Source organism: Lepidochelys kempii, chromosome 3 (genome assembly GCF_965140265.1).
Source record: "Lepidochelys kempii isolate rLepKem1 chromosome 3, rLepKem1.hap2, whole genome shotgun sequence".
Classification (NCBI taxonomy): domain Eukaryota; kingdom Metazoa; phylum Chordata; order Testudines; family Cheloniidae; genus Lepidochelys; species Lepidochelys kempii.
Genome location: NC_133258.1, coordinates 154,576,985 through 154,590,089, shown reverse-complemented (window position 1 = coordinate 154,590,089; position 13,105 = coordinate 154,576,985). Strand labels below are relative to the sequence as shown.

Below are 13,105 nucleotides of genomic sequence, written 5' to 3'. Positions count from 1 at the left end.
AATCTGAGACAACAGTACATCTCAGGAAAATTACCTTTCATGTAAGTTATGGCAGCACATTCAGTTCCTAGGAGCCTGGATGGGGTTCATACATTCAGAATCCCATATTACACAAAGAGCATAAATCAGATTTGATCACGGAGCCAGTCAAGTTGCTCAGTTGGCAGATCACCACCACCTGAGTTACCGCCAGCACCACAAACAGCAGCGATAGTGAAATGGTCCCATTATTGGGGGTAGGAAAGGGAAGGAGGGAGAGACTTCACATTTAGTTTTAAAAGCCACCTGTGGGCAGTTGTCATGTATTAAGCATGCACCACTCTTGGAAGTGTCTCTCCATAAGCATTCTGCTACTACCTTTTTTGCTTTAAATACAAACTGCTCATTCAATGCAACAGATATGAAGAAAAGCTAACAGTAAAAGTGCCATTATGCTCTGAAATGGGACTGGATTTTCTGAGTTTGGATTTACCAACCCTCAAAAGTTGCAATGGTTTCACTAAAATCTGTTTTAAATTGATTTAAAATGGCACAGACCTCTCCATAGGAACACACATTGGTTAACAATGGTCATATCAATTTAGCTTAGTTTGGTAATGGAGCGTGTGGAGGCAAGGCCTCGGGGCTTCTGTATTTACCCTCTCTCCATGGCACAGGTATCACATGCGCCTAGTTTACACTACCAAAGAGACTTTTCCAATTGACAATACTTGCAAACTCCACCTAGGATTGGGAAAACCAAGCCATGCTTCTTGTGCTTTCCATCTTCACCTATAAGATTTTGAAGTGAACTTGGCGGACAATGCCATGCAGCACACGAGAGAATCCAACTTGCTCTCCCTCTGAGCACCTGGAAGCCAAGCTTAGTGAAAGCCTGTTTGTGTCAGTGAAGCCAGCAGACACAGCTAAAGACATAGGGAGCTGAGAATCTGAGTTACCACTGGATGTGCTTCAAGCCCAGAACATGGTCATCATTTTCCCCTGGATACCTGCTTATGAGACAACTCCCTCAGGCACACAACCTCTTCTATCCCCACATACATTACAGAACAAGTACTTGGTAAAGGAGATGTATATTTATTCACTTTACAAAGAGGGCAGTATTTAGTTGCAACAGCTCCATTTATAGACAAATATACTGTACATTATACTGGTGAATGGCTCAAACCTTTACCATATCTTGCTCTTAAAAATGTGTTTATACCACTTCAGCTTCCATTAGCTGAGCAAATAGCAATCCTTGTTCTGCCACTGAGAGGTTAAAAATCAGTAATAAATGTATACACTTTGCGTTACATATTCACAAGCATTCCCCCTCCCTCTCCCCTAATTTTTTTCCATTCCCCCTCCCCTTCAAGATGAAGCCTCTCCACGGGTCAGTGTTAAACTTATATACAGGATCAATTAAAACAAATTAGAAACCACTGATAGTTCTAATGTCCTTCTGAAGCACAAAAAAAGCCATAGATTTATACATACATATAAAAGTCGAGTCCAATATTGTTTAAAAAAGAAAAAGCTGTTTTAAACCAGGTTGGCATTCAGACATTGCCAAGGCATGGGTGAACCTATGAGGAGAAAATGAAGAAATTCAATAGTGAATTTAAATATTACAAAAATATTTTTTCTTTTCTTTTCTTTTTTTTTTTTTTTTGAAAAAATGCAGCAGGATGCCCACTTGCTATCACTAACTGAAGTGAGAAGAGAAGGTATAGACTATCTTTGATCTGTTATATTTTAAACAAATTCAATGTAAAGCTGCAACAAGTTTACCACACAAATGGCGGTGGCAGGTTTATTTCACTTGAATACAAATATGCTTGTCCATGAGATGGGTGCAATCTGATCACGAGATGGCAGAAATGTTATATATAAGCTCAGGGATATGGGGCAAGAGAAGGCTGGCATGGTTAAACATTCTGGATTCGGTAATGCACACAGTGCCCAGAAGTGCCTCTGCACATGGCGAGTGCAGACTCATGCCTGGCTATGTGACTACAGCAACTTTTAGCAAGGTGATCCAGAATTTGAGAGTTCTGGCAGCCCACTTCTTTTAATAGGGGTTTCACTTTTGTTTAAAACCATCTGTTATTCTTCTTCACTTTCATTTTCTGGGTCCAAATCAGATTCCCCATTGATTTCTTTTTCAACAGCCATTTCTCGTTCATCTGATTGCTCCCCTTTCTCTTCATCTGATTGCTCCCCTTTCTCTTCATCTGATTGCTCCCCTTTCTCTTCATCTGATTGCTCCCCTTTCTCTTCATCTGATTGCTCCCCTTTCTCTTCATCTTCATCCCAGTTCTCCTGGAACCAAAAAAAAACCAGGAACAGCTTAATATTTGGTGCAAGCATTTCTACAATCCTATACTCCTGTAATCAGTCAAGTGAAGGACAGAAGTCCCGGACAGAGAATTTTACTTACATCAGAATCTTTATCTGCAATCATCTCATCTTCAGAACCATCCTCAGAGGATTCTGTAAATGGAAAATGCTGCATAAATCAGGAGAACACAACAGGTTTGATGCAGTCTTTGCTCAAATGAAATCCAAGATCATGTGCCACTACATATTAACTGGCTTTGACATTTAAGACATCTACCAGAACTGAACTTTAGGTTATTTTGATCAGTATAAATCAAGCACTGTTCCTCAATCTTCATCCTATGGACAATATTTCAGTCTACATAAGACCCAAACCTCAGGTGTACAGATATTTTAAATCCTCTGGATTCTGGACAGATTTGGAAGTTTCTTTTAGTGACTTCATTTTCAGGAAAGGTGCATTCTGCACTAGAGACATGGGCCAACAAATCTGGATTGCTGGCACTAGAGTTAAGCGGTATGCCGGACTTGCAGTTACCACCAGGGTTTTCATAACTAGAGAGGAAAAAAATCCAACCAACCAAAATGCTACTTGACAACTCCTTACCACCTTCTCCCCTCCACTGACTTCGAGCAAATCCTCCATGGCAGATCACACAGCGAGAGGCACAGAATTGGAATGTGGATGGCTGGCAAAAGCTAGCTGTAACCTTAGTGAACGAGCTGAGCTACACCAAGTGTACAATGGTTTGATCGGTTCCTAAGGTAACCCTACAGGAAGTCTTCTGCTTACCTTCCTCATACACTAGTTTTGCAGTCTGATTAATATTAGTTGCATCCTGAATTTTTTCCAGTGCTGCAACCTGAAAGAGATTTGCAAATCACAACAAACTGCAGTCATGCAATGCAACCTTAAAACCTACCAAGTGTTTACAAAACTCATCACAATTTAAGTGAAATCTCCATTAGGCCTGGATTTTATTCTTCCATCCATATCTGTAGTTTTAAAATAGCTGAGTATTTAGGATGTGCAGAAAAGTTACAATACTAAAGAGAAGAGAGATGCACCTTAAGTGGTTTAAAATTCTCCTGCTTATTTCCAGTCTAAAAAGATTGAGGGTCAGCATATAAATCAGAAGGAAAAATGTGACTGACCCTTCAATGAAAACACATCCCCAATTAATATTAAGTCAGTTTAGAAGAATATGGTCAGTAGCAATATGCTTGTTAATCAACTGTGCTGCCTTCAGCATTGTCAGTGTGACCATCCATCAACTGTACTGAGCTGTCGATGGCAGGTTTGGTCGCATCAAATTTGAAGACAACCACCATTTCCAACAACATTTCCATCTTATACCTCAATGTTTATAGCTTGAACTCACCTGGGTGATGATAAGATAGAGTTTTCCATGGAGGCGAGAGAGCTTCTGCAATGTTTTTACTCTGCTCTCCATTAACTGATATAGCATACCCAACTGGGGAACCAGGTCTGGCAACTTGAGAGAAAAAGCACAAGAATGAGGCTGTTTTGTCATCCTCCATTTCATAAGAAGATTCTAAACTGCATTTTAGGCTGCGTAGAGGGTCCTTGAAGTAATAATCGTCCATACATAGTGAAATCTCAGTTCTCATTTTGTCCGAGAGGCAATCTGTTAAACCAATGCCTGTCTAGGCAAAAGGCATGAACTCTCATCCACTTTCAGCTCATGCAGATCTAGTTTTCCTTCTTCACTTGATTGTGGTTTACAGCATTAAGAGTACAAATGGGAAGGGCCAGTTTGAATTTGAACTGCACAAGTATCAGCCAAGAGTCTGGGAATGTCAATGCACATCAATCCTAATCCACAAACTCCCACACTGTAGACCTGGTCCTTTCTGGAACAGAAAGCCAACTGTGCCAAACTAGTGGTTTCTATCACTAGGTCAAGACCAAATTCATCCTTCACTTGTGAAGGATGGTAGGCTTTGAAGTCAGAAGCTAAGAGGCTAAATGCTCCTGCATTAGCTTATCCATGACACCCAGCTAATACTCCACTTCCAGCATACTTTTATGCAGTAACCTCAGGTCAGTCTGCAGTAGGAAAGTACTTGGGCAATTTCTGTTTAGGAAGTTCACCCAAAAAGGCTAGATCATCATATATTCAGCCAGCTCTGTGCATGGGTCCATAACTAACAGAGGCATGCTAATCAACTTCAGTTTGAATTAGTACCAATGGTTGTACTAGATAATGCCCACTACCAGGTAATTTATAGCATGTTGTGGCAAAAAAAAGTGTTGCACAGGACATGAAACATCCTTTTGGGGAGATTCATTTAGACAGTAGTAGCACCATATTAGGATGTTAGGACGGTTGACTTAATGGGGGAGCAATAGCAAAACAAGAACAGAGGTAAATTTTAGTTAGCTACAAGCATCAACTGTAGAGCAAGATACTTACTGTGGAAAGGTAGGATGCATGAATAGTGAAAACAGACTTTAACCACCGGACCATCTGAGAGGCACTGGAGGAGAGAAGAACACAATAAATCAAAGATGAGCATAGCCAAGAGAACACCTTGTGTTTTTACCACTAAAATGGTTTAAATCAAAATGCTTCAGTGTTTTGTTTTAGAAAAGAGAAGCCAAGCTAGAAATAAAAACAATTCATCTACACAGATAGGAGACTTAAACAGTTCCATTAGAACTGGAATAGTCATTTAAGTGTCTGAGTTATACTAAATTTGTTCTTTGTGGTTGCTTCCAATATCTTCCCTGCCAAGTTTAGATTGATCAAAGATCTAACAGCGGGGTCTCAAACACGCGGTCCGCATATTTGCTGCGGCCCACCAAGCTCCCTGCAAACCCCACCCCCCAAGTTATTTCCTGCGGTCACCAAGCTCCCCTCCCCCGCCACCAAGCCTTGGCAGTTTCCAGGAAGGAGGGGGGAGGAGCGGGGAGCTGCTTGCTCAGGGGAGGAGTCGGAGAAGAGGTGGGGCAGGAAAGAGGCAGGGCCAGGGGCAGCATGGGGAGGCGAACAGTGTCAGTGTTGCAGCCCTCAGGCCAATGTATTAGTCTTCATGCGGCCCTCCTGGTAATTTGAGTTTGAGATCCCTGATCTAAAGCATTCTCTTTTTTTTTTCTTCAAATTATGGAGTAAACTTGTCTCCCAACATAAGAACAGGGTAGATAGCCCTGGGAGTCCTAAAATGGTCCCAGTACTGATAGAACAGGTTCTACACAGTGCTGAGATGACTAATGTAGTAAATATATAACAATTCTTTTCTCAATATGAACAAGTTTTACTATTTTGCGATTTATGGGTGAATATACAATTCAGATTAGATTATCCTCTATGATATTTAACTTTGTAAACCATACATAGTAAGTCCCAATATGACAACTATACAAATATTCACACTGTATATATGATTTTAATTCTGAAATCAGAAACTAAATCCAAGATAACTTAACACCCCCCCCCACACACACACACACACACTTCTGCCCCCCTCTCCACCCCCACTCCAGGTTATAAGTGGAAGTTCTATTTGGGAAAGCCAGTGAACAAGTATATTCTAACTGCAGCTTGTTTAACCCAACTATTAAGAGCAGCTTCATAATTCAGATATATATATAAAAAAGACATCTTTCTTAATGGCTGACCTATTCATTTAAGCATTTTAACTGAGTCTCTGAAACATTAAAAGGCCACTGGGTTACAAACATTTTTGGTCAACTCAACTGAGATTTTTAGAAGCCGTCCACTGGGCAAAATGTCTCTTCTATTAACGCAATAAAAATGCACAATCAAAAAAATTTCAGTATAAAGTTTATTCAGAGATACTACTCTATTATATTCATTCAAAAATCTCACTGCGTTTACCATATATTTTGCTTCTTTAACAAAAATGAGAGTGCCTACGTTTTAGCCATTTCTCTCTAAGGCAATAAAGGCACCTACTGAAGTTGTTTTAATTATAAACTGCTGATACGGCCAGAGCTCCAGTGGGTAATGAGTTATGGGAATACTGTTTCCATACTCAGATGTCCTTTTCCGTTTCTCTTACATTTTGATGTATGCAATGATTTCTCAACAGAATAAGTTCAGACAGAAACACCCGCAAACAGCTGGAACCTCCATCAGTCAAGTCAGATATTTCCTTTCATGAAGCTATATAGTTTTTTTTTTAACCACTACCGTGGGCCTCCTCCAAACAAATGAAAAAACACCATTCCTTTAAAAGTCAGCGAAACTTGCTTGTGAATCATTTCTCTTACCTGTACGGGTGGCCTTGCAACCTCTTTGTAATCTGAAGAAAGAAAGATCAGGTCACTTAGAAGTATGGTATACATGATAGTTCTCATCCTGACATTACATCTGTGTATCAGCCCAGAAATCGGGGCACAAAAATCTTCAGGTATTTAAAGTCTGCTAGAAATCACCAGCGATAAATAAAATGTACACTCTGAAGCTCATATTGGTTGCACTATGTCCTTGTTCAGCGCACTGACTGCTTTTGGGGAAGCAGAGCTTCATTACAGTAACAGTACTGAAGCTAACAGGAGTCAAACTATATGTTACAAGTGCACATGGAAACCAAGTCATAGATGGCAGCAAGAACCAGAACCGAATCCCTCTGTTACTGTGCATGCAAAATCTCACTCTATTTAGTATCTATTACAGCACCTGCTGCACAGGTGATACGTTGATAAGACAAGCCACTGTTGCAGGAAAAGAGTGCTGAGCACCAAGTAAAAAGTCTCAAGTACTGGAAAGGATATACTTGTTAAGTGAAGGTCTTTTCCTCTCGCCGATTAATACTGTCAAATGAACATGCACATATCAGAAAGTGTGATCACTCAAATAAAGAGGGGTCTATATTAGAAACACTGCATCTCCGTACCTACTTAGAATCAATGTATCAGCACGTATGCTTGGTGCAAGTTTAACATTCAAAACAAGGCAGTCAGCATTCCTCATTCAGGGTTACCATCAAGCCAAATGACAGGTTTCAGAGTAACAGCCGTGTTAGTCTGTATTCGCAAAAAGAAAAGGAGTACTTGTGGCACCTTAGAGACTAACCAATTTATTTGAGCATGAGCTTTTGTGAGCTACAGCTCACTTCATCGGATTCAAAGTGAGCTGTTGCTCACGAAAGCTCATGCTCAAATAAATTGGTTAGTCTAAGGTGCCACAAGTACTCCTTTTCTTTCATCAAGCCTAAGTCATTTGTATTAAAAAGCAGACAACACGCCTTAATTTTAAATAAAATGGACTTATTTCACATTCAGGTAACTCGAGTGATTGAATGGGTTATCAGTTCAAAACAGAAATCCACTTCTGGGTAAAGCTACACATGAGAACTTTCAGTCCAAATACAAGGTGTTTTTTTTTTTCAAATCTAGTTGAATACATGTAGAGAATTAAGCGTGTTACATTTATCCTAACTGATTTAGGCTCTAAGACCCATTTTCAAAAGTGACTCAAGGTACTTAGGAACCCAAGTATCATTGGAACTCAATGGGACTTGGGCTCCTAAGTCACTTATGACAATGGGACTTAAGCACTGCAAACAAAATTTTCACCCTCAACTGGAAGTACAAGTTCAATGTAACACTGTTGCTACCATGCCAACTAGGTACATATAAGGTCCCCATCATTGTAGTATCGCTGAGTGCCTCTGAGTACGAATGGAGTTATTCTCACACCACCCTCTTAGGTAGGATCATTATCCCCATTTTATACATGAGGATCTGAGGTGCAGATATTCATTAAGTCACCAATAGTCTCAAAGGAAGTCACAGAAGGGACAGGAGATCAGAGTTCAGTTCCTGGTTGTGCTGAGTCCTAGGCCAGTGTCTTTACAAAACCATCTTCCAGTTTTTATTGTGAAAAAACACCACAGTTAATCCCTAGCAGCTCTGACAGTGAGACAAGTCCAATGAATGTGCAGTTATTTTGCATGGTTTCAGAGTAACGCAGAACCTGACTCAGCTCTCCTGAATTAAACGTTTCAGTAACAAGTCAGACTAGTCAAAGCTGGCCTCTGCTAAGTGCCCACACTAGTATGAGGTCAATACCTCGTTAACACAACCAGGAGGCTAAGCCCAACTCTGGGAATGACATGGTTTCCATATGTTTGCCTCAGGAGACAACTGTCAGAGTCAAGACAAAAACTGCTTCAATACTGGATAACCTCCACACCGATTCTATGGAGTAAAAGCAGATGTATATTTGGACTTCCCAGAGTTAACTTGTTCTACAACAGCGGAAGTTCTACAGCAGTAATTCTCCTACCTCATGCAGCAATGGAATGACAGCATGTACAGGTATTTTAGCTATTGTGTTCTTTATTAAAGCGTCCTTCCTTGTTTGAAGTACTTTCTGTGAAGAGGGGGAAAATATGAGATCAGAGAAAAATTCATCAATAAATACATATGTATATAATCAAGGACACCAAAGACATATCTACAGGGCACAGAACAACAGGAGACAGAAAAAGATGAGGTTTGTAGCTCTGACACTCACATCTCAACCTTGTATGTAAAGTCTGAGGACATGTGTGCTAGAGAGAAGATGAGCACAGAGTCATCTTTAATGAGGCACTTCCTAAAGAGACAAGCAAGTTCTTTGAGGGATATGCAAAAAAGCTGCTAGCATGTTTGCACATTACAGAGGTGTTCTGTTTTTTCAGTAAATTTAGTGCTCATGAAAAAAAATACTGAAATGATTGGGTCATGGACACAACTTCATTTCATTCATCATGTAGCCTCTCCATGTTAAGGTTGAGGCACATTAGAGGAGGCAGGAACTTTTCCTTGCTGCTGTCGGTGTTCCATCTGTCCTGTGGATAAAGGACTTCAGATTCAGGACTCCCAGGACTGCTAATGCAGCACCAAGTTCTCTTAAATATTTAACCCTCCTATTCCTACACATCCCCAACAGCAGGTTTATTACATCAACTGACTTGTGGGCCCTCCAATACTTATTTATCCAAAGCATATCCACTCAGAAGATCTCAAGTCGGGTCTAAACAGAAACCATGCTCTAATCAAACCCAAAAGGAAAAAGTGACACATTATTAATATTAATGGAAGAACAGGTGAACTGTGACATTAGAGAATTTATACAGTTAGATAACCATTTTTAACCTGACCTGTGAGGAAAGGTTATGTTTATTTTTGAGAAAAGAAGACTGATGGGGATCTGATAACAGTCTTCAAATATATTACAAAGAGGATGGTAATCAATTGTTCTCCATGTTCACTGAAGGTAGGACAAGAAGCACTCAATCAGCTTAATCTGTAGCAAGGGAAATTTAAGTTACATATTAGGAAAAACTACCCTTATAGTTAGAAAGTTAAGTATTGAAACATGTTACCTAGAGAGGCTGTGGAATACACATCATTGGAGGTTTTTAAGTATAATTTAGACAAACACCTGCTGGGGATGGTCTAGGTATACCATATGTGGTCCTGCCTCAATGTGAGATGAACTAAAAAGACCTTCCAAAGTCCTTTCCAGCCCTACATTTCTATGTTATATACAACAAACCGATTAGCTTTGAAATCCAGGGGTTCAGTTAGGGGGATGATCCAGAAGACATCTTGCAAAGCAGATCAAATAGAAAAAAATATAGCAAATGTTATCAATTAAAGCAATGTATATGACAGATAAACATAATGGAACTACTGTTTCTATGCTGCAAGGCAGTGGGATAATGCAAAAAGCAGGAGAGAGGAAGTGGCAAATTTAAACACTAGTCATCCAGCCTAGCATGCACAAGAAGCCACTTCACAAGTCTAAGCAGAATAACTTGAGCATCACGTGGTGCTCTTATAACACTTACATTTAAGATATCAGGATCATTGCTTTCCAAGCCCTGAACCAAAAGCACTGCAAAGCTGTCAGTTTGTGGAAGGCCACCTTTTGTTTTTATTTTCACAGTGTCAATATCCATTGCACCAAGACGGTCTTCAATGCTATCCTGCAGAAGAAATAAATATGGGCAGTGTCACTTAAACCAACTTGTAACCAAATATATAAGGCTTGGACTATCAGTTATGTTTTCTCAGAGGTGTTTTTTGAGCCACCAGCTGAAGCAGGGTACTGAACCCTCTGCAACAGTTCTCGATGTCGAGTCCTATCTTGCTATATTTTTTAAGCAGGACAAGTTCTTATCTCTCATGGCATAGCAGAGACATTCAGGAAGGAAGGAGCAAGCAGACCTGGAGAAGGGGAATATGGCATCTGTGTTGAGAAGTGGGGGTTCAAAGCCCAGCAACATGCTCTAGCAGAGAGAAGGCAAGAATACAAAGTTCTTCAACATGGTAGATTTGTGGGCAACATCTAGAACTTGGATGCAAGACTGCTATCATTCACAGCTGCAGGGGAGCTCATCCCAGATGAAGCCAATTCATACCAAGTGATGGTACAACAGTTAGCTCTGGATGATTATTTTGGCCAAAAAGGGAAAACAGTCCAATCTGGCATGCTTATTACTGTTTGGTAAGAGCACTTTGATTACCTCTTTATCTCCAGGTTTTCTTTTGCTTTCCATTTTCTGCATTCCAGAGGACTGAGATTTGATGGTTGCACTATGTCCAGGAATTCCAGGCACTAAAACTTTGGCTTCTTTGTTCACAATGGGCGTTTTTACCTAGTGACAAAGAGACAGCCACATACACAAAAATAGGAAACATGTTCATGTTTGTTTTCTGTAGTCCAAAACACTGGTTTATTGTTTCAGACCCACACAGGGTAAAACCATTCCCTGCTACGTGTGAATATCTCTTCTCAGAATCCATGTCTGGTATTAAGACAGGAAAGCCCTATAATGAAGTTTAAGGTTGATCTCAGTAGACCATTTGCTGAACTAACTCAGTTAATATTTGTAACTGGGCAAATTACACACCAAGTGAGATTCATTTATTTATATTCCAGGATGTTCAACTAGACAAAGTGTTTCCTAATTACACTTGACAACAGAAACACTTGCATCTTTGCTGGAAATATATATAGTAAGTGTAGAAAATCTAACACCTTCAAAAAGGGATTGCCTTATCTACCACTGAAAGATAGCAACCATTTAACAGCAGCACAATACAACAGTTTAGGGAAATTAGTGGATCTCTAGGGCAAAGGTTCTCCAACTTGGGGGCAGGACCCCTTGGGGAGGTACGTGTATTCTGGGGGGAAGGAGTGCGGGGGCTGGGGGGGTGGAGGGGGCTGATAAGCTTTAGAGGAAAAAATTTTTAAAGACTTCCTGCACACATTTTACCCACAGCAATGCATAACTAGCGACACCGATTCCTCCAGACACATCAGGGCCTAGATGGCGCTGTGCATTTGACTCTAGAGGGCAGTGTGCATTTTGATGGGTTTCTGTTAAGCTTGCAAAGCATTATACAAAGTCGTTGCCATCTGTATGTTAATATGTTTGCTACGATGTGGTGTACACATTTAATTGTAAGCATCAACCACAGCTGCAGTTTTGCTTTTGCTCTTATTACAATGGATCATTCGTTGGCTCTGTTTGAATCAATAATTTACTGTTTTTAATATTTAGTGAGAGTTGCATGTTGATTTATTTTTATTGGTACAGTAATTCTTCACTCAACGAAACAAGGTGAACCGGGACAACATTGTAACATTGCTGATCTATTAGAGAACATGCTTGTTTAAAGTTGCGCAATGCTCCCTTATAACATTGTTTGGCAGCTACCTGCTTTGTCCACTGCTTGCCTGAAGAGTAGCCCATTGGAGCTAGCTGGTGGGGGCTTGGAACCAGGGTTGGTCGGCAGCTCCCCATCAGCTCCCTTACATTCCCTGTGCGGCATCCTCCCAGCAGGCTATTAATTGTCGGGCAGTTCAGGCGTCCCTCCCCCCACTGCTATGTGCTGCTCCTATCCTCTACCTTGGAGCTGCTCCCAAGAGCCTCCTGCTTGCTGTGCAGGGGGTGGGGGAAGAGGGGTGTTGATGTCAGGGTGTCCCCCTCCTCCTGCACCCCATCTCCACAGAGCAGGGTGGGGACATGACGGCACTCAGGACTAGGATGGAGGGAGCTTGCTGGCAGCACCAGCTGATCTCCTTAAAAGGCAGTGTACTTAGAGTGAGGTCAGCGTACTTAAATGGGCAATGTGCGTCTCTCTCTCTCTCTCACACACTCACCACCCCCCCAGCACTTTCGAAAGTGGAGGGAGTGTTGTGTTCTAGTAGGATAGTGTGGGTTCGTTTATTATTATGTTCAGTTTCTGCAGGGAATGTTTGTAGCCACTGCCATGCATCTATTATGTCTCCTCCCTTCATTCGGGCTGCCTTGTAGAGCGTCAGGCTACATTAACAACAACGTGTTAGCCCTTGATGGCTCAGCCAAGTGCTAGCTCATCATTTAGCAGCAAAACATTCCCTGGGATATATCACACCCTCTGACTCCACCACCTCAACCAAGCTTCACAATCATCATTGCCGTGTACAGTATTAAATTGTTTAAAACTTATACTGCGTGTGTGTGTAGTATAAGTATGTACACTTACACACACACACACACACACACACACACATGTCTTTCGTCCAGTGAAAAAAATTCCCCTGGAACCTAACTCCCCCCCCCCCCGCCCCATTTACATTAATGCTTATGGGGAAATTGGATTCGCTTAACGTCGCGTTTTTCAGGAACATAATTACAACGTTAAGCGAGGAGCTATTGTATATGTACTTGTGCAACAGGAAAGAGGGCATAAATTATAACAAGGGGGGGGGAGGAGTGTGTGCAATCAAGTAAGTTTGCACTCTAGAGCAGT

At 41.0% G+C, this 13,105-nt stretch overlaps 1 protein-coding gene across 2 annotated transcripts in view; it reads right to left on the bottom strand.

The window, feature by feature from the left end:
* Positions 1-1,061: 1,061 nt before the first annotated feature.
* WDR43 (WD repeat domain 43) overlaps positions 1,062-13,105 on the bottom strand; it is a 35,499-nt gene continuing 23,455 nt past the window's right edge. The window contains exons 10-18 of one of the 2 annotated variants that reach the window (XM_073338623.1): positions 10,831-10,962; positions 10,153-10,290; positions 8,601-8,687; positions 6,581-6,612; positions 4,761-4,824; positions 3,705-3,818; positions 3,116-3,185; positions 2,423-2,475; positions 1,062-2,304 (exon numbers count right to left, since the gene is read on the bottom strand). In XM_073338623.1, the coding sequence (XP_073194724.1) occupies positions 2,089-2,304; positions 2,423-2,475; positions 3,116-3,185; positions 3,705-3,818; positions 4,761-4,824; positions 6,581-6,612; positions 8,601-8,687; positions 10,153-10,290; positions 10,831-10,962 (906 nt within the window). In that variant the 3' untranslated portion in view covers positions 1,062-2,088. The remainder of the gene's footprint in view (positions 2,305-2,422; positions 2,476-3,115; positions 3,186-3,704; positions 3,819-4,760; positions 4,825-6,580; positions 6,613-8,600; positions 8,688-10,152; positions 10,291-10,830; positions 10,963-13,105) is intronic. The other variant, XM_073338624.1, reaches the window with a different exon arrangement.